The following is a 22,418-nucleotide window of genomic DNA, read 5'->3' as shown; positions in this document are numbered from 1 at the left end:
TGATTTTTTTTTTTAACTGAAATCGTTAATACCTTCAGTAACAATTACCATGTGCAGTAATGACAATCTTTAAATATTCATAATATATAATTAGTGCTGAAACTGGAGGCGGGAGGAAGCAAAAAGATAGAAACTACCCTATTCTGAATTGTTCTTATTGCTTCAGATGAACAGGTACAATCACTCCAAAAGTAAAGTGAGAAGGAGTTTCTTAAATAGATTTTATTAATAAAGCAGCTCCTTGACATTTTGGGAAATACGCTTATTTACTTTCTTGCAGAGTCAGATGAGAAAATTGTCACTGCTCACATATTGTCAGTTATAAACATGAAGCTACAGCTAGCAGCAAGTTAGCTTTAGCTTAGCTCAAAGAGAGGAAACAGCTAGCATGACTCTGTTCAAAGGTATAAAAAATCTGCCAGTTAGAGCCTCTTCATAGTATTTTCTTCCCTGTGTGAGGATTTAAAATATATATATATATATATATATATATATATATATATATATATATATATATTATATATAATATATATATATATATATATATGAATGATTTTAATTAGTGAGCTTTAGAGATGCTAGTAGGCAGATTTATACAGAGCCAGGCTAGCTGTTTTCTCATGTTGCTAAGCTAAGCTAACCAACGGCTTGCTGTAGCTTCAGACATGAGAGTGTATTCAATATTTTATCTAACTCTTGACAAGAAAACAAATATATATTTAAGTTTGTGAGCAGAAGGAAAAGTTAAGGATTTTTGCTTTTATCTGACACATTGAGCCCAAAATTTCACAGTTAGGTTGTCCTCATCTGAACGACACGTTGATATTTCAGTGTTAGACGAGTAAATGAAGCTCAGTGCTGTTTAGTATTGTTATTGTACAGAAGGCTCTGGAGTGAGTGTGTGTCTACTGAATAGAGTCACTCCCAGCATTATCTAGTTTATACGGCGCTAGGCTGCATCTCCCTGTGTGCTTTCTGATAGGACTCCTCGTCTTTGCTCAGCAACATGAACCATAGCTGTTTACTACACAGCTGGGAGGTGTGGTTCTCATTTAATTATTATTTTTATTTTTTGTTTTAATTTGTTTTTGAGCTTGTACAGTAAATGCGACGGTTGCTTGTTCAAAGAGCCAAAAATTACCTGTGTACATGTGGTTCTCTTGGGGTTTATTATTCTAATTATGTTCATGGATGTGTTGCACATGCATTGGTTGTTTCTGACTTCAGTTGTTTCAGTAACAAATAAAGAATCATTTTGGGTTGTGAACGACACAGCGGTGACGGTGGCGTCTCATTCCTCCGGTCTGTTTTTCACCTCTTGGTTTTTCTCCATCCTCTCCGTCTCTGTGGCCTCTCCTCTCTCCCTTCATCACCAAGGTGCTATTTATAGTTGCCCCGGTTTTCTCCCACTCTGTCTCTCTTTTTCCTCTCTCTGTCAGAACATGAACTACAGTATCGCTCACTATCTTGTGTTTAATCACAGAGGGTCTCAGCTGCTCATTTTTCTACATTATGATGCAGATTGATGCTGAAAATAATTGATGCCGTCAATTAAGTCACACCAAATCAGTAATATGTCTTCTCATATATCTTATTAGCCATGCTCGCTGTAGCCATGTCATCATCAGTCTGTTGGTGGGTCCAAACAGAAACAGCTCAGCAACTATTGGGTGTATTGCAATTAAATCTTCTACATTCATAATCTGCAGAGGAGGAATCCTACTGATCTTGTCGGTCCCTCGCCCCAGTTTGTGCCCTCACGTTTCAACATATATTTGGGTCACAGAGGCAACTATCAGATGGTGGATAAATCCATCACTGCTCTTTTCCCTGTTATTTGCCCTGATTTTGGTCTCTACCAACTCCTGAGAAATATCTGTCTGCTAAATGCTGCAGTTGGACTGCTAAGCAATGAGCTGAAAGTGACTATAAAACAGATTCAGGTGATGTTTCTCTGTAGGTTCATCACTCCTTTCACATTGAATGTGTTACATGTGCACTCGTGTCCTGGTCATGATCAGGTTTTTTCAGTATCCCAGTTATGTGTTGCACATGTAAATACCATATCCAGGTTTTGCTAGCTGGACTGCTGCAGCAGAAACCATTTAAACACCTTATACAAGTTTCTGACAAATCTCTGCAATATTTGTGGGTGCAGCTTCAACTCATGTTATGTAGCAGCTTGTCAAGAATAGAAGAAAATATTATGGTAAATGATGCAATGATGATCAACTTGCTGAAAAGGAAAGTCTGACTTGGCAATGCAGAACATTAGATGTACTGTTGTGCTTGTTTTACCTGAGATGTGATCCTATGTCCAGCAGAATAACAACTGTATTCACTCTCAGTTGTTGATATACATCAGTCAAAACAGAAATAAGAGGCTGAGATGTTCAGGAGCCACAACACCTGCACACAGACCATCAGAAACCTGTAAACACAGGATATGAATAACCAGGTTTTTTTATGCTCCATGTTCCAAATATCAAAAAACAGGTTATTGTTTTCACATTGTTATGATAAAAATATAAATTCTAGCTGCTTTAAATCTATAAAAAGGTGAAGTATGGACCGAACAACCAATGGAAAGAGGTTGGAGGGAAAAAATAAAGGTGGGAGCGAAGCCAGCCTGAGTGTGCAGGATCACAGATGGCCGTTTAGCTCTCCAAGGAGAGCCAGCGTCTCTGAGATCGTTAACTTGGCCTCACGCTGCACGCCTCTCTCCTCCATCACACAGTCCCTGGCTTCCCCTGGGTCGGGCCACGCTGGCTGTCTCGCTGGTGTGTGTTTGTGTCACGCTGCAGCTCTCTCGCTGGGCTGTCATCTCAGCCTGCAGCATCAGGACTGGACGAATGATCACCAGTAATATTAGAAGATCTGGGAAAATAAAGCAGCCAGCAAACACAAATGCACGGATAACTAATCCACACTACACATGTAAAACCAAAGGTGTGAAATTGCAAACACAAACAACTCCTTTGTGCTGCTGTTGAGATTAGAGGCTAATAGAGCAGGAAACTAAAGCCAGTGATTCATGTTAACCTGCTGTTTCAGCATCATTACACACCTGCATTTTAATACATCTGAATTTTCTTTCGTTCCCTTCATGCTTTCCATTGCCTTTGTCTACAAATCACTTGTCATCCCTCCAAGCAGTGGTGAAAGAACTATTCAGGATTCTTGAATACGTTTTTTTTTTCTAGCAACTAAAATATTAAAATTCAAAAGTAGATAACAGCACCTCCTACAACTACAACATGAAGATGACACATAAATATTAATGGATATAAAACCAATTAAAGCTGCGAGCAGCGTTGAACGGGCCCTCGCACCCGGCGCCCGTCGGGGGAGCGGCGACCGCGGGACCCCGGCAACCGCGGGGTCAACGCAGGTCGCAGGGCACACGCTGGCGTAACAGTTCACACTTCCGAGATGTAAAAATTTAAAATAAAAGCTTTTATGCTAATTATTTTCTGTGATAATATTTTTCAGAGCTCATCATCTGTGACAGCTCTTGGCTCTCCTGACTGTAACCTCTCTGTGGCAGCTTCTCACAGACTCAATCAACTCCTCTTCCCCTCCCCCCTCAAACTCAAACACAAACACAAACACAAACACACACACACACACACAGATACCCCCTCCCAAAAGGAGATAAAACTCAGTTTTAACTTGAGTTTACAAGCTTTGAGCTTTGAGCAAAAGCATTTTTTTGCAAGTTCTGTTATTGGGTGCATATATAAATCATTTATGCTTAAACAAGGGTTATAATGAAGTTATTTGAACAGTGAATATCTCATCTGCCTAAAGTCAGGGCGAAGCCACTAACCAGCTGTAGGGATGGGTATCATTAGGATTTTATCTTTATCCATACAGACCCCTATCAGTCCAGCTCAGACTGTTACTGGTTTAAGAGAGTGAAGTTTATAGCAATTTGCAAAATTTGGAGATTAGTGACAAACTAACCAGTTAGACTACATACAGACAAGCTTTCATTTTAGCTGTTAGTAACAGTTTGCCATGAGCTTAACCAGCGTGCTGTGCTTCGTGTTAAACATGTCATGAGACTGTGGACAACGTTTGAGCCAGCTTTGACATCTGCAGATATGAGTTTCTGAAGAGGGGCCTGCTGAGGTTAGATGTGCTGAATAATATCCATTTTCATATCAGAAAAAACACTGCATTAAACATTGTCTTAGCTCACTGAGCTGAGGTCAACAGGTAATATAACCAACCTGTGAGGTGGCTCACCCCCGTAAGATAAACACATAAATGATCCCTGATAGAACCGATAATTAAAGGCACATCAGTGACAGGGAATGCTATTAAAACTAAACTATAAACTGGTGACATTAACTGCAAAAGAAGATTTTTATTGATACATTTCAGGTAGAATTTAGTTTTCAATAAGGAAAATGCTGTAAGAAACCTGAATTTGTTGCAACAAATTTAAAATAAAAGCTTTTATGCTAATTATTTTCTGTGATAATATTTTTCAGAGCTCATCATCTGTGACAGCTCTTGGCTCTCCTGACTGTAACCTCCCTGTGGCAGCTTCTCACAGACTCAATCAACTCCTCTTCCCCTCCCCCCTCAAACACACACACACAGACACACACACACAGAGACCCCCTTCCAAAAACCCATCAAAGAGTAATACAATGGCTCCATCTGTAGGATAAAGTAGAGAGTCGCAACAGGAAGTTACCCCAAAATCTGAGGTTTCAAACAGGAAGTTGGGTTTCCGAACTTTGACGGGCCAGAACCGGCACACGCTTCGACCCAAACTCACAATTTTCGGAGGACTTCTTCCAAAAATTGTCAAGGAGGGGCTGACAACATTTGAAGTGAATCTGGTCACCCGTCTAGAAACTGGACATCACACTATAAAATATGTCATTTCCTGCTATAAATAGGTGGCGCTACAACAATTGTATGAATATTGACATATGGATGTGTGCAGATAGGTACCATTAACAATCCTGTAAAGTTTGATGCAGTTTGGACAAAGTATGGCCGAAATATAGCAAAAATAAAGCAACTTCCTGTTTCGTGGCGAGTAATCGAACTTTGAGGGGCCATAACTTCCACGCCCTTCAACAAAAACTCAAAATCTGCCGCAATTTAACATCGTCTATGTCTTAAGAACATACTATTAAGTTTTGAAGTCAATGGGATAATGCGTCTAGGACTAGTTCGCGTTCAAGCGACCCCTGGAAATGGCCAAAAACACACAATTTTTTCACCTTCCGGTCAAAATAAAAATACTTTCTGTTGGGTTTAGAATATGGCTCCAAGAGACTTTTTGGTGCGTCATGGGATGTTACATATGTGTGCAGATTTTCAGATTTTTAGGCGCAACGGGCTTGAGGGGCTGTTCCGTTTAAAAATGTAGGTGGCGCTACCGAGGGCATTTTACCACGCCCATGCTCAAGACCCCTAAATTATTAAATTTTTCGCCGTGCCTGACGCGTCTGCAAATTTTGGTAAGTTTTCACGCATGTTAAGGCCCTCAAAAAGCCGATCTAAGAGGCGGAAAAAGAAGAAAAAAAATAATAATAATAATAATTAAAGCTGCGAGCAGCGTTGAACGGGCCCTCGCACCCGGCGCCCGTCGGGGAGCGGCGACCGCGGGACCCCGGCAACCGCGGGGTCAACGCAGGTCGCAGGGCACACGCTGGCGTAACAGTTCACACTTCCCAGATGTAAAGATTTTAAATAAAAGCTTTTATGCTAATTATTTTCTGTGATAATATTATTCAGAGCTCATCATCTGTGACAGCTCTTGGCTCTCCTGACTGTAACCTCTCTGTGGCAGGTTCTCACAGACTCAATCAACTCCTCTTCCCCTCCCCCCTCAGACACACACAGACACACACACACAGAGACCCCCTTCCAAAAACCCATCAAAGAGTAATACAATGGCTCCATCTGTAGGATAAAGTAGAGAGTCGCAACAGGAAGTTACCCCAAAATCTGAGGTTTCAAACAGGAAGTTGGGTTTCCGAACTTTGACGGGCCAGAACCGGCACACGCTTCGACCCAAACTCACAATTTTCGGAGCCAGTCTTCCAAAAATCCTTAAGTCTGTCCTGACAACATTTGAAGTGAATCTGGTCACCCGTCTAGAAACTGGACATCACACTATAAAATATGTCATTTCCTGCTATAAATAGGTGGTGCTACAACAATTGTATGAATATTGACATATGGATGTGTGCAGATAGGTACCATTAACAATCCTGTAAAGTTTGATGCAGTTTGGACAAAGTATGGCCGAAATATAGCAAATTTAAAGCAACTTCCTGTTTTGTGGCGAGTGATCGAACTTTGAGGGGCCATAACTTCCACGCCCTTCAATGAAAAGTCCGAAACTTTTGCAATTTAACTTCGTCTATGTCTTAAGAACAAATTATCAAATTTTGAAGTCAATCGGATAATGCGTCTAGGACTAGTTCGCGTTCAAGCGACCCCTGGAAATGGCCAAAAACACACAATTTTTTCACCTTCCGGTCAAAATAAAAATACTTTCTGTTGGGTTTAGAATATGGCTCCAAGAGACTTTTTGGTGCGTCATGGGATGTTACATATGTGTGCAGATTTTCAGATTTTTAGGCGCAACGGGCTTGAGGGGCTGTTCCGTTAAAAATGTAGGTGGCGCTACCGAGGCCATTTTGCCACACCCATGCTCAAGACCCCTAAATTCTTAAATTTTTCGCCGTGCCTGACGCGTCTGCAAATTTTCAGGAGTTTTGACGCATTTTAAGGCCCTCAAAAAGGCGATCAAAGAGGCGGAAAAAGAAGAAAAAAAATAATAATAATAATAATTAAAGCTGCGAGCAGCGTTGAACGGGCCCTCGCACCCGGCGCCCGTCGGGGGAGCGGCGACCGCGGGACCCCGGCAACCGCGGGGTCAACGCAGGTCGCAGGGCACACGCTGGCGTAACAGTTCACACTTCCCAGATGTTAAAATTTTAAATAAAAGCTTTTACGCTAATTATTTTCTGTGATAATATTTTTCAGAGCTCATCATCTGTGACAGCTCTTGGCTCTCTTGACTGTAACCTCTCTGTGGCAGCTTCTCACAGACTCAATCAACTCCTCTTCCCCTCCCCCTCAAACACAAACACAAACACACCCACACACACACACACAAACACACAGAGAAATACCCCCTCCCAAAAGGAGATAAAACTCAGTTTTAACTTGAGTTTACAAGCTTTGAGCTTTGAGCAAAAGCATTTTTTTAAGTTCTGTTATTGGGTGCATATATAAATCATTTATGCTTAAACAAGGCTTATAATGAAGTTATTTGAACAGTGAATATCTCATCTGCCTAAAGTCAGGGCGAAGCCACTAACCAGCTGTAGGGATGGGTATCATTAGGATTTTATCTTTATCCATACAGACCCCTATCAGTCCAGCTCAGACTGTTACTGGTTTAAGAGAGTGAAGTTTATAGCAATTTGCAAAATTTGGAGATTAGTGACAAACTAACCAGTTAGACTACATACAGACAAGCTTTCATTTTAGTTGTTAGTAACAGTTTGCCATGAGCTTAACCAGCGTGCTGTGCTTCGTGTTAAACATGTCATGAGACTGTGGACAACGCTGAAAATATTACTTTACTAACTACTGGCCGAACAGGCGCTTTTACAAAGAAAAGGTAAAGGCCAGCAGCTTTTACTTTTCAATGCACTTGTCGTCAACTTGAGTGGCTTATATTCAGCTGGTTCACCTCGACGCTGGAGGACCTAGTGAACTTTTCCTGTCGCCGTACACTGAGTAAGACGAAAAAATCAGCTGACCCCGTGTGAAATTTCCTAACTGATCAAAACCAAACTGTAAAGACAGCATCAATCCACGCTCAGCTTTGGTCAAGGGGAGACATATGGTAAGATTACATGAATTCATGTAATCTTCTTTGAGACTACAATTTCAGACTTAACTAAGTCATTCACTAGTGTCTTGGCAGCGTTTATGGGTTCTTTAGACAGGTCTCTAACTGGTTTTCTTTCCAGGGTCATTGAAATCTTTGGCTTCCTACCTCTGCCAGGCTTGTTCTGCACAGTGTGGCTCTCCTTGAATTTCTCGGTGACGCTTCTCATTTGAGTTCTTGACGCTTGGAAATGCTGTTATAACTTTGTATATCCTTCTCCTGCTTCCTAAGCATCGACAATTCTTCAAGTCTACAGTGATTTCCTTAGTTTTTGGCATGATGCTTTCTCAAGTGACAGCTCAAATCTTAACTGAAGTTTTTATACCGCGTGTAAAGCAGCTCTTGGCTCTCCTGACTGTAACCTCTCTGTGGCAGCTTCTCACAGACTCAATCAACTCTTCTTCCCCTCCCCCCTCAAACACAAACACAAACACAAACACACACACACACACACACACACACACACAGACACACACACACAGAGACCCCCTTCCAAAAACCCATCAAAGAGTAATACAATGGCTCCATCTATAGGATAAAGTAGAGAGTCGCAACAGGAAGTTACCCCAAAATCTGAGGTTTCAAACAGGAAGTTGGGTTTCCGGACTTTGACGGGCCAGAACCGGCACATCGCTTCGACCAAAACTCACAATTTTCGGAGCCAGTCTTCCAAAAAATTCCTCAAGGAGGGGCTGACAACATTTGAAGTGAATCTGGTCACCCGTCTAGAAACTGGACATCACACTATAAAATATGTCATTTCCTGCTATAAATAGGTGGCGCTACAACAATTGTATGAATATTGACATATGGATGTGTGCAGATAGGTACCATTAACAATCCTGTAAAGTTTGATGCAGTTTGGACAAAGTATGGCCGAAATATAGCAAAAATAAAGCAACTTCCTGTTTCGTGGCGAGTAATCGAACTTTGAGGGGCCATAACTTCCACGCCCTTCAACAAAAACTCAAAATCTGCCGCAATTTAACATCGTCTATGTCTTAAGAACATACTATTAAGTTTTGAAGTCAATCGGATAATGCGTCTAGGACTAGTTCGCGTTCAAGCGACCCCTGGAAATGGCCAAAAACACACAATTTTTTCACCTTCCGGTCAAAATAAAAATACTTTCTGTTGGGTTTAGAATATGGCTCCAAGAGACTTTTTGGTGCGTCATGGGATGTTACATATGTGTGCAGATTTTCAGATTTTTAGGCGCAACGGGCTTGAGGGGCTGTTCCGTTTAAAAATGTAGGTGGCGCTACCGAGGCCATTTTACCACACCCATGCTCAAGACCCCTAAATTATTAAATTTTTCGCCGTGCCTGACGCGTCTGCAAATTTTGGTAAGTTTTCACGCATGTTAAGGCCCTCAAAAAGCCGATCTAAGAGGCGGAAAAAGAAGAAAAAAAATAATAATAATAATAATAATAATAATAATAATAATAAACAGACCGAAAACAAGAGGGTCCTTGCAACTCGTTGCATGGCCCCGTTGGGCCCACGCAACTCGTTGCTCGGGCCCTAATAATAATAAACCGAACGAAAACAAGAGGGTCCTTGCAACTCGTTGCATGGCCCCGTTGGGCCCACGCAACTCGTTGCTCGGGCCCTAATAATAATAATAATTAAAGCTGCGAGCAGCGTTGAACGGGCCCTCGCACCCGGCGCCCGTCGGGGGAGCGGCGACCGCGGGACCCCGGCAACCGCGGGGTCAACGCAGGTCGCAGGGCACACGCTGGCGTAACAGTTCACACTTCCCAGATGTTAAAATTTTAAATAAAAGCTTTTACGCTAATTATTTTCTGTGATAATATTTTTCAGAGCTCATCATCTGTGACAGCTCTTGGCTCTCTTGACTGTAACCTCTCTGTGGCAGCTTCTCACAGACTCAATCAACTCCTCTTCCCCTCCCCCTCAAACACAAACACAAACACACCCACACACACACACACAAACACACAGAGAAATACCCCCTCCCAAAAGGAGATAAAACTCAGTTTTAACTTGAGTTTACAAGCTTTGAGCTTTGAGCAAAAGCATTTTTTTAAGTTCTGTTATTGGGTGCATATATAAATCATTTATGCTTAAACAAGGCTTATAATGAAGTTATTTGAACAGTGAATATCTCATCTGCCTAAAGTCAGGGCGAAGCCACTAACCAGCTGTAGGGATGGGTATCATTAGGATTTTATCTTTATCCATACAGACCCCTATCAGTCCAGCTCAGACTGTTACTGGTTTAAGAGAGTGAAGTTTATAGCAATTTGCAAAATTTGGAGATTAGTGACAAACTAACCAGTTAGACTACATACAGACAAGCTTTCATTTTAGTTGTTAGTAACAGTTTGCCATGAGCTTAACCAGCGTGCTGTGCTTCGTGTTAAACATGTCATGAGACTGTGGACAACGCTGAAAATATTACTTTACTAACTACTGGCCGAACAGGCGCTTTTACAAAGAAAAGGTAAAGGCCAGCAGCTTTTACTTTTCAATGCACTTGTCGTCAACTTGAGTGGCTTATATTCAGCTGGTTCACCTCGACGCTGGAGGACCTAGTGAACTTTTCCTGTCGCCGTACACTGAGTAAGACGAAAAAATCAGCTGACCCCGTGTGAAATTTCCTAACTGATCAAAACCAAACTGTAAAGACAGCATCAATCCACGCTCAGCTTTGGTCAAGGGGAGACATATGGTAAGATTACATGAATTCATGTAATCTTCTTTGAGACTACAATTTCAGACTTAACTAAGTCATTCACTAGTGTCTTGGCAGCGTTTATGGGTTCTTTAGACAGGTCTCTAACTGGTTTTCTTTCCAGGGTCATTGAAATCTTTGGCTTCCTACCTCTGCCAGGCTTGTTCTGCACAGTGTGGCTCTCCTTGAATTTCTCGGTGACGCTTCTCATTTGAGTTCTTGACGCTTGGAAATGCTGTTATAACTTTGTATATCCTTCTCCTGCTTCCTAAGCATCGACAATTCTTCAAGTCTACAGTGATTTCCTTAGATTTTGGCATGATGCTTTCTCAAGTGACAGCTCAAATCTTAACTGAAGTTTTTATACCGCGTGTAAAGCAGCTCTTGGCTCTCCTGACTGTAACCTCTCTGTGGCAGCTTCTCACAGACTCAATCAACTCTTCTTCCCCTCCCCCCTCAAACACAAACACAAACACAAACACACACACACACACACACACACACACAGACACACACACACAGAGACCCCCTTCCAAAAACCCATCAAAGAGTAATACAATGGCTCCATCTATAGGATAAAGTAGAGAGTCGCAACAGGAAGTTACCCCAAAATCTGAGGTTTCAAACAGGAAGTTGGGTTTCCGGACTTTGACGGGCCAGAACCGGCACATGCTTCGACCAAAACTCACAATTTTCGGAGCCAGTCTTCCAAAAAATTCCTCAAGGAGGGGCTGACAACATTTGAAGTGAATCTGGTCACCCGTCTAGAAACTGGACATCACACTATAAAATATGTCATTTCCTGCTATAAATAGGTGGCGCTACAACAATTGTATGAATATTGACATATGGATGTGTGCAGATAGGTACCATTAACAATCCTGTAAAGTTTGATGCAGTTTGGACAAAGTATGGCCGAAATATAGCAAAAATAAAGCAACTTCCTGTTTCGTGGCGAGTAATCGAACTTTGAGGGGCCATAACTTCCACGCCCTTCAACAAAAACTCAAAATCTGCCGCAATTTAACATCGTCTATGTCTTAAGAACATACTATTAAGTTTTGAAGTCAATCGGATAATGCGTCTAGGACTAGTTCGCGTTCAAGCGACCCCTGGAAATGGCCAAAAACACACAATTTTTTCACCTTCCGGTCAAAATAAAAATACTTTCTGTTGGGTTTAGAATATGGCTCCAAGAGACTTTTTGGTGCGTCATGGGATGTTACATATGTGTGCAGATTTTCAGATTTTTAGGCGCAACGGGCTTGAGGGGCTGTTCCGTTTAAAAATGTAGGTGGCGCTACCGAGGCCATTTTACCACACCCATGCTCAAGACCCCTAAATTATTAAATTTTTCGCCGTGCCTGACGCGTCTGCAAATTTTGGTAAGTTTTCACGCATGTTAAGGCCCTCAAAAAGCCGATCTAAGAGGCGGAAAAAGAAGAAAAAAAATAATAATAATAATAATAATAATAATAATAATAATAATAAACAGACCGAAAACAAGAGGGTCCTTGCAACTCGTTGCATGGCCCCGTTGGGCCCACGCAACTCGTTGCTCGGGCCCTAATAATAATAATAATAATAATAAACAGACCGAAAACAAGAGGGTCCTTGCAACTCGTTGCATGGCCCCGTTGGGCCCACGCAACTCGTTGCTCGGGCCCTAATAATAATAATAAACAGACCGAAAACAAGAGGGTCCTTGCAACTCGTTGCATGGCCCCGTTGGGCCCACGCAACTCGTTGCTCGGGCCCTAATAATATATCATAAGAGTAACACTGAGACAGCCTCTTGTTCTCCTGCATAATGAATACTTTTACTTTTGATACTTGAAGTTACATTTTGTTTTATTTAAGTAACATTTTGAGTATTTTTACATTGTAGTATTTCAACCTTTGTTTAAATAAAATGTATGAATACCACCAGAGAGTAGTACTTGTAATTGGCAAAATGTACTAAAAAGTATCAAAAGTAAAAGTGATTGTCACTAAAAGATTAGACACATGTATATTATGAGATTGTTTAGCACTGTTGCATAAGGTTTTAACCATTATTTGCCTGTTGCAGTGAGTCAAGTAGGAGTTAGTTGTAACTGCTGGTGAAGTTAAGTAGTTTAGTTCAGTGGTACTCAACTTAGGGGTTGGATCCCTCTGCATCACAAGATCAGTCTGAGAGGTCATGACACAGGGTTGGAAAAAAGAAAAAATTGAGTTCTGATTCATACATTTCTTGCATTTTCTGTGAAATACTCGATAATTCTGACTCTTTCTGCCTTGAATAGTTATTTAAATTAAACCATGAGAGGAGTTTGGAGGGGAATTATCTCTATTGTTGGAGCTGCTAACAACTCAGACATCTGAAATGTGATAAGAAACCCAGACTAGACACTGCTTTGTTTTTGTTTTTTGAGGAAAACACTGGTTTAATCTTCTATAATCTATTGTATTTCATAAGATTACCATATCTTTTAATATAAACTCTTAAAATAACTGTAGTAAAGTAACTAGTGACTAAAGTTAACACATAAATGTAGTGGAATACGAAGTGCAATATTTTCCCCCTGAAATGTAGCAGAATTGAAAAATGGAAATATGTGAGTAAAGTTCAAGTTCCTCACAACTTTACTGAAGTACAGCATTTTGATAAATGTACTTAGATATTTTCCAACACTGCCTCCATGTCAGTCACACAGACAAATACTGTCAAATCTATTGCAAATCACAAAAATCTATTTATTATTTGAGAAAATAATTTAAACAGTAAAACCTAGTGCCTCGATTGTCGTGTATACAAGAGTACAAATATTGTTTTACAGCAGTCGGATGGACCTGTGTTCTCAGTGTGACAGCATTTGGCAGGGTGCAAATGGACAAATATCCAGGTGGTGCAAACACAGAGTTGGCATGAGAACAGCAGCAGAGGTACAGTAGCCCACAGACCAGAGAAACAGGCTGTAAAACAGACTGAGAAGCTCCAAACAGGTCCTTCATCTTATAAAAAAAACACCTTTAATCCATGTTTGCTGTAGAGGAAATGCTTCCACACACGTCAGTTTGTCTGTCAAGAGTCTGGGTGCGAAGTAGAAAGTCTTTTTAAAGAACAAGTTTCCGGTTATTGAAGGAGCTTCTTTTTGATGTACTGGCAGAGGCAGAGAGGGGCGGTGGTGCAGTGATTCCTCCGGGGTCGCATGCGGTGGTGTGACGGCCCTGACAGCCGCTCAGACACCAGCAGCTTCACATAGGCTGCACTGTAAGTCATCAGAAGCTGGTAGGCTTTAGCCTGCAAAAATAAAGAGTGTGCATACGTGTAATCTCAGACACTCTTAGAAGTGGTTTGTTTACAGAGTCAATTAATACAGAACTGAAAATCAGTGCAGCAGCTGTTTGGAAGATTTAACTTGTACAACAAGTAGGGAATCACCACCTTGTTCACCATGGCTGCACACTGATAGTGTCTAATATAAACAGATGTCCTGCAGCATCATGTCATCTCTCACCTGAGCAGGTAACGACACGTCAGGGACGAGGCTGTAGTTGGCGGTGAGTTTGGTGTCCTCCCGCTGGCTGGTGGAGGTACTGCCATCTGTGTCCTCCTGCCCAAGGAGAGGCCTCTGTTCGTCAGAGTCCTGGTCCTCTGCGTCTGAACCACCACTGCCGCCAACCTCGGGGTCAACAGCTGGGACCTCGGTCACAAGGACGAGATGGGACATTTTCCGCTTCAGTTTGTTCTGATGAAAGAGAGAGTGACACCGATTGGATCATTTTAACTTTCCTCCAGGCTGAGAATGAAAACTGTGAAATTTTATGTTTTCCTTTTCTCTTTGTTCAGAAATAAATCTCCTTTGAAAAGCACCTGGAATTATGTTTCTATTGATTTCGAGTGAAGACTAACATGAGAGCACGAGAAAAATCGATGGAGCAGCAGGAGAACAAACACAGCGACAGATGTACTCGACTCACTCACCTGGGTGTCATTCGCCACAAAGCTGCGCTCCTCTAAAGTTTCAGTCAGTGCCCTCAGACAGCGGGACATGTCCCAGTATACAAAGTACAACTACAGGGAGACAAAAACAACAGGGTTAGCAGACTGTAAATTTCAATTAAATCGGATGTACTAGCCTTGATTCCATACTAGTAAATGACCACACTCTGACAAATCTGTTGTTTGTTGTGGCCCAAGTGCAACCCTCCCAGTTCTATCCTTTTCTTGGTGTTGGCCCTTTGCTAAATTAAACTGACTCTGATCATTGAAAAATCCACTGCCTGGTTCATTGTGGAGGAAATCCAAAAGTTTCGAAAAATACCAGATAGATATTTTTTACTGTTTTTTTACACCAGTTGGGAGAGCTGCTGCTGCGTATTTGCTTTGCCATCGTTGCTGATGTGTTGTTTTAACTTGTCATCCTGTGTCATTTTCCTCATGGTATGCTGTTTCATTTCTGTCTTTTTGTATTGCTCTCAGTGTCATCATCTTGTTTTGTCTGTATGTTGTTGTTTCAAACAAGACGTCAGGGAGAACAGCTAGGAATACCACACACTAACAGATGTACAAAGGTATCGTGCAGAGAAGTTAGTGGACTTCTGGCACATATGGAACATCATATTCTCACAGTTTCAGATGGTTTTAGAAGAACAACCTGCATGTTTCCAGTGCAGTTCTGCACCCAGTCGGCCACGGCCACCAACAGCTTGTGTTTCACCATCCTCTCGTTCACCTGGATCAACCGAATGTCTATGTTCATGTTGATCTGACACAGAAACAAGTTTGAGAATCAGTTACTTTACTTTCCACTTGTATTAACACTGAATATGAAAATACCAATACATTAATGTGCCATACAGATCTCATTTACCTCCTTGTTACTGTGGTGGAGGATGAAGATGATGGCAGTGGTGAGGAAGATGGAGACCAGGCTGACGGAGAGACAGAGGACCCAGTAGTCGCTGACAGTGATGTAGAGGTGGAGGGTGGAGAACACAGCACACCACACCACCACATACAGCACCTGGTGGGAGGAGAGGCGGAGGAGGTTGTCTAATTTGACAAACATCATGACTCCCAGCTGCAGCCATTTTGAAACCACCATTCTACCACTCTTAACACACAGAAAAATAAAGTAAAAGATATATTTAAAATCAAAAATGTCTGTGTCTGTAATAACAGTAGCTGTTAACAGCAGGACACAACAATACTTCTGTTTTGCTTGTGAAGTAACGTGATTATCTATGCCATCTTTGAATCTGTGTACTATTTATATGATCTACTAAGATCATATGAGCAGTCTTAAAGGGGCAGTCCCCCTATTAAGACTGGTGTATTGATCATGTGGAGGAGTACCCAGCCTGTGCAAACATTATCAGTGTCTGCTTAAGCCTGAGAAAATAACCCAATTATATAATTAGGACTAACTTGGTTTAGGTTTTAGACAAACTTTATCACAAAGTCTGTGATATAAAGGAGACATGGAGTTTGAAAGGAGTCTAACAAATGAAACCACAGAGGTCTTATCTTACTTTATCTTATCTTATTCAGCCTTTTATTCTTAGAGGTAAAAGGCTGGATTTTCTTATTTTAACCCAAGTTTTATGGAAGTACAAAGCTAAATCACTGAAGTGCCCATTTAAAGTGAAAGTTAAGACTGGAGAGGAAAGGGGACAGAAAGATATGGTTAGAGGAAATAGTTGTTAAGACTGGACAGAGATAGAGAGCTGGACATTCATACCGGCGCCATTATGAAATGGAAGAGAGCTGAGTTAAAAACCATGTATCTCCTGACTGAGGGAACGTCCAGAGCTGTTTTCAGTGGTACCTCCATGTCTGCGACAGGAATCTAATATAATAATAATTTTAAAAAACACATTAACAATCCAAATTAACCTCAGGATAAGACATCTGAATCTGGGTTATTTGTGCTTATGTGTGTCTGCTGACCTGGAAGCCATCATTCTCCAGTTTGGCGCGGCACAAAGACAGATCGAAACTGGGGTTTAACGTTGAGTAGCTCGGCACTGACACAACACACTGACCTGAGAAATAATGAGAGAAAGAGCAGGATCATGATAGGATCATTACATAAACCCTGAAAATACATGTGACAGGAATGAGAGCATCATGTGGCAAAGAGGAGGAGGGATGGGAGTAAATTTAAAATATATACAGAGCAATGTTGAAAATGACTGTGTGAGCATAAACAGGACATAAACACAAAATCAAAAAGTTACTATTAAAACCTCACCAACCCATTACTAACATTACAAACTTGTAATTCTTTATAGCCAAAACTTTCCAAAAATACCACAAATGCCAAGCTACATTTTATGGTAATGTGTATAAAATGATGCAAAATTACTGTAAAATATTTCAGTTTGATGACATAGCACAGCCATTCTTATCTAGTGGAGCCGCTGTTCATCTTCAGTGAAGAGCTGCAACAAGCTAATACAGATTACATACAGTATATGATCCTGTCAGACAGTGTAGGAGAAAATGGATTTTCCAACTCCAAAGCTACTTAAGTGGAATTTAAATGGGGGAATTGTGTGTTAAGAAGTTAAATGATCTCCTGGCATCTTACTGGCATCTAAAGCATATAACCGTGATGTTATGGTGACTACACGGCGATAGTGCTTCTCTAATGCTGTGCGAGTGGTGGTGCAGTGTAGCGATGGTCATGAGGCAATCTAAAATAAGAGAACTGAGAATTGATCTGTTACACTTCAGTGACACAAACTATTTGTGTGTGTAACTGTTAGAATTTACTCAGACAGTTGTTTGTTACTCATCACCTGCAGTTTAGGTTATAAATATCATGGGGTTCCATCTGTGCCAAAACACCTATTGTTAACTATGGACTGTTGCATGTTTTGCATTGGCACAAGGAGAACAAAACAGATATTCATGTAGTCCATGAAAAACATCAGAAAGCCGGGCAGATGCAAATACTAGTAAAAGGTAACACTGTCTAGTCAATAACAACCAGCAGGAAATGTTTAAAACAAGCTCTTGTTTTATGTTGTTCTTGTTCTATGAAAGAAATACAAAAATACTATACCACATTAGGCTATATATACAGTTGTATATAGAGATACTAGGAGACATGTATTGGTAATGAATGTAATGAAGAATGTTTTTGCAGTAGAGTTTATCAAATAAAGACAAATAAAGGAGAAGTTATTACCATTTGACCAGTTGGGTCTGTTGTTGTTGGCTTGTGGCTGAGCTTTGGTTTGTCTTTGAACATCCACCTCACTCTCCACCACATGACAAACTCCATTTCTGTCCTCCATCGTTTCAGAGGTCACCAGATCCTGAAGGAGAAAAGTTTATAATATTACATCAGCTGAGAAAAACTTCATTTAGAAATATAACTGATAAAAGGTTAAAGAGTAATGCTTTGTTAGGAGCTGGTAGGTTGGAAGTGAAAACTTCAAGTCAGAACAAAAGAGGATCCAGTGTGTTCATGTGACAACAGTCATGCATCACTTTGCAATTACTAATTACTAGAAACAACAGAGTTACAAAAGAAAGTAATGAATGTGTAAGAGCTCATGACGCAAGACTGTAGGTGCAAGAAATCTAAAAATCTTTAAAAAAACAAAAAAACAAAAAAACCCCAGACATTATTTGATGAATGTAACGCCAGTATTCATGTGACTGTGACTGATGCAGGCAGCTGACACATTGATTTATCAGGAGGAACTGAGGTGCAGTGGAAGTCTTTCTTAACTCTGTGATTCACAAACAGAAGGTACCTCTGCAGTTGCAAGGGGTCATGTGAAAAGTTCAGTTAACTGTGAAATTTATAATAACCAGTGACTAGTTAGCAAGTGGTTGGAATAGTTAGCTAAAAATATTGGATAAATTGTAGTAATGGATTAAGTGGATAAGCAGCTGAATGACAATTGGAATAGTTACTGAAAGCAATAAACAGTTGATGCTAGTTAAAAATAATGAATACACCAGTAAAATAGCTAAAGGTAATAGATCAACAATCCAAAAAGTTAATGTGAGCTACAAGTTACAGAGACAGTTGAGTTACTGCTAACTAGGAGAAACAGTTGCGTCAGTGCTAGCTAAAAATGACATGAGATACAGTTACTGTTACTGCTAAAAGTAACAGTTATACAGTTGAGTTAATGTAACTAAAAGTGATAAACCGTCGAGTTACTGTTCGCTAAAAGTAATAATGAAACAGTTTAGTTACTATTAGCTAAAAGTAACAGAACGTTGAGTTAGCGTTAGCTAAAAGTAACGAACAGCTGAGTTAATGTTAGCCAAGCGTAATAAACAGTTAAGTCAGTAACCGAGAAACGGTTAAGTTAATTTTAGCTGAACGTAATGTTAGCTAAAGATAACAAGCAAACAGTTCGGTTAGCTAAAAGTAATAGAGAAAAATTAGTTAACATTAAAACTAATGGATAAATGTTGAAATAGGCACCTGCATAGCATTTGGAGCAGCTTAAAGTTTTTGTTAACCAGTGTAATAAGGTTAGCTGATGGTAATGAATATACAGTTAAAACCATGAGTTTGAAACACAGATGATTCATTGAAAATTGTAACTACTGTAAATCAACTTTTATACAATTAAAGTCTGTTTAAAAGAACATATTAGGAACATGACAGTTGGTGCCACAGAAGGTGAGCTTATCAGACTCGAGGGTTCACTAGACTGAAACAGCTGGGAAGTACTGTCCTAACAGATATGTTAGAAATGTCACGGTTGAAGAAGTGGATCATTCATACCATACCAGTGTAATCTCTCTCAAAAAGCCCTTCACATAAGCCACAGCCTTTATCTCTGATAAACATGCTCACGATGTAATTGAAGTGGTTAAAAAAAAAGAAAAGGCAAGAAGTCTCAAAAGTTACATGAAACCAGATGACTTCTGCTTTCAAGGCTGATGACCTTTTACTGTAATGACAAGGTACTGGTGTTATCTGCCTGCTGAGGCGTAACATTATGAGGCTATTACTCTTTTGCTGGAGATTCAGTTTAGAGGAGTATACTTATACTCTGTTTTACATTTTTATGAGCCTTTAGAGTTGCCATTATCTCTATTCCCCTCTCAGCAAAATGTCCAAAATGTCATGTTGTATCTTGGCAGTGTAGTTGAGTCTGCTAGTAGAGGATAAGAAGTGTCACTATTCACCTTAATAGGCACTCTCCTCAGCACGGTAGGCTTCTTCTGATCCCATCAACAGCCTAACATCTGTTAAAGAAAGAGGGAAACAGCATGCACTAAAGAAATGCTACTCATAGACAAAAACCCACTCCCCGTAGGTCCCTTCCCATCTCACACTCTCGCCTGCCTGCCTGTGACAGAGCCACATTTTAGCAGTGAAGTGTGAAAATTCATTACTGCAGTCATGATGCCAATTTGTCCCCTTAACCCTTTTCTCGGCTCTCTCTCTACACACAAGACCCCTCCTCCTCTTTTATCTTCCTTAATAATCACTTCCTTGCATGTAAATAAAGTCACACCAACTCTGGACCAATTTATCACTGCCTAGTTAACACTGCACCTGCTCAAGACAAGAAAATAATAATAATAGCAGAAGGCTGTGTGTTTGCACAGACAGCATCCTCACAACTTCACCGTTAGATAGAGGAAATAGCACAGCTGCCTTGAGCTTATCAGTAAAAACCAACACATGATCTATCTTGAAATTGCAGCTTATCTGTTTTCACATCCGGTTCTGCACGCTGTTGAACCTAATTTGTTAAAATCATTTTTAAAATGACTTAAACTAGTAAAGTTGGTGTTTGTTGCAGTTTGTGCATTTTCTGAACCATTTTGGCAGAAAAATCAACATTTAACACATTTTCTTTTTGTTTGTAGTTTAAACAGAAGCCTGTGTGCTGAACAGGGATGTCAGATTTACAGTAATTTATCTCCAGGAAGAGAATATTTTGTGATTAAAGGTTTACACTGGCCATATGAGTTTAAAATGAGTTTTCTGTGGCTGCCCTACATGTTTCTTTGCAGTCACTCACCTCTGAACCAGTGAAGCCTTGAAACCAAAAGCAACAAGTAAAAAATCCACACTTAACACAATTAAACACACTGTACCTGCACTTCAGATGAAAATCCATCATGTCAACAAAGCTGTGATAATTCCAGTCCCTTCTGGGTCCTGTCGTAACCCTCTTCTCCAGGAAACATTTCCACATAAACGATACAGTTGCCTTGAAAGCATCAGTCTACGTCTTGCAGCGTTTACAGACTGCAGCGTATGTTACTTTCAAACTCTGATGAGTTTGTTCCTGCTTCTCTCTCTCTCTCTCTCTCTTTCTCCCTTTCTCTCTCTCTCTCTCTCTCTTTCGTTCTCTCTCTGTTGAATCGTGTGACTCAGATCAGCCCGGCCTCATGACTACAGGAATGTGGTTTGTGGTTCTCAAGCTCGACACACTAGAGAGAGGATAAACGACAGCATTAGTTCACCTTTTTATATATATATATATATATATATATATATTTGCCAAGGCTCATTAAAAAAGCCTATTAAGACTTATTTGCTTACTTTTACTGTTATGATTTTGTGAAATAGAATAAGTAGTAGTAGTAGTAGTATGAAATGAAAGTGTTTTACAGTAATGACATGCTATGTTATTGACATTTATAGGGAGCAACCGGTTTGTTTGTATTTCATAACACCACGCTGCAAGTTCACTGGAACTGTTTCACATTAACTCATAAAGTCCAAGGACAGCTGTGGATCAAACAGGGTCATAAAAGTGAAACAAACTCATACTTACAGTATGTTTGTCTTATTGTATGAAGACACTAGACACTGAGCGATAAATCCCCAGAATAATTCCTACATAAAGAAACAGATACTGGCTTCTCATAATAAAGGAAAATGTATGAATGAAGTACAATAACATAAACAAATAAAAATGAAATAATATGAACATAACCTTAACTCTAAAACAAAGTCCTAACCTTAAAATACGTGTAACAACATCTGACCATAGAGCACTCAGTGTTTAACAGAATCCCAGAAGATGTTTATGTAGTTCTTACTTTGTTGGTCACTGTTATATATATGTGTGTATATGTTATTTACTCCCTGTCTGTATCTGTGTTTTAACTTACTGTCTTCTGCTTTATCATTCTGTGCTACACACTGAATAGTTTTTGCATGAGACTGTCTACAAATAAACTTGAACTTCACAAATTAATTGACATTTGTTCATATGACATCAAAACAACCTTTTTTGCCTTTTGCTGCCACATTTAATTTCAATAAATATTAAATCTTTGAATTGTTTCATAATTTTAATTAAATTCCAGATTGTCTTAGTACAAGAGTTATTATTTTGTGTTATTCTACAACATGCTTACAGCATGGTTCAACTCAGTCACCATCATTATAACTACACTGGTGTGTTGTTTTAGGAAAATTGTGCCCCCGTGTGGATAAAATTAGTAAGTGTGATAAAAAGGTAGATTATATTCAAGTAATTACACTACATTATATATTATATCATTCATAGTTATATTTAGTTATTTATATTACCAGAAAAAAACAGTATAGTCATATGATAAAATATATGTTTGACACATTACTTAATTACATATATATATATATATAATATTTTAATATTCCTGCTTTTTCCTGCTGTCTTTGCTTTATTAATCTACATGGTATTTTGTGCGTGCCTTTTATTTGTCTATTTAAAAAAAAGATCTGCTTTCTTTTTTGTCAAAACTTTATCAATCGAAAACAACTCGACAAACAAGGGACCGATATAAAGAACGGTGTGTGAGAAAAA

At 39.9% G+C, this 22,418-nt stretch overlaps 1 protein-coding gene across 4 annotated transcripts in view; it reads right to left on the bottom strand.

Moving 5' to 3' along the window:
* LOC108890344 (transmembrane protein 268) overlaps positions 1-20,926 on the bottom strand; it is a 35,924-nt gene extending 14,998 nt beyond the window's left edge. The window contains exons 1-10 of one of the 4 annotated variants that reach the window (XM_018687188.2): positions 20,713-20,926; positions 19,792-19,851; positions 17,819-17,948; positions 16,573-16,667; positions 16,364-16,471; positions 15,494-15,736; positions 15,278-15,388; positions 14,605-14,694; positions 14,138-14,368; positions 13,353-13,920 (exon numbers count right to left, since the gene is read on the bottom strand). In XM_018687188.2, coding sequence (XP_018542704.1) covers positions 13,753-13,920; positions 14,138-14,368; positions 14,605-14,694; positions 15,278-15,388; positions 15,494-15,736; positions 16,364-16,471; positions 16,573-16,667; positions 17,819-17,927 — 1,155 coding nt within the window. In that variant the 5' untranslated portion in view covers positions 17,928-17,948; positions 19,792-19,851; positions 20,713-20,926 and the 3' untranslated portion in view covers positions 13,353-13,752. Of the gene's footprint in view, positions 1-13,352; positions 13,921-14,137; positions 14,369-14,604; positions 14,695-15,277; positions 15,389-15,493; positions 15,737-16,363; positions 16,472-16,572; positions 16,668-17,818; positions 17,949-19,791; positions 19,852-20,712 lie in introns of those variants that run through there. The other 3 variants (XM_051067923.1, XM_051067922.1, XM_051067908.1) reach the window with 3 other exon arrangements.
* Positions 20,927-22,418: the final 1,492 nt, after the last annotated feature.

Source organism: Lates calcarifer, linkage group LG3 (genome assembly GCF_001640805.2).
Source record: "Lates calcarifer isolate ASB-BC8 linkage group LG3, TLL_Latcal_v3, whole genome shotgun sequence".
Classification (NCBI taxonomy): domain Eukaryota; kingdom Metazoa; phylum Chordata; class Actinopteri; family Centropomidae; genus Lates; species Lates calcarifer.
The sequence above is the reverse complement of the archived record's forward strand: the minus strand, read 5'-3'. Positions and strand labels throughout refer to the sequence as shown.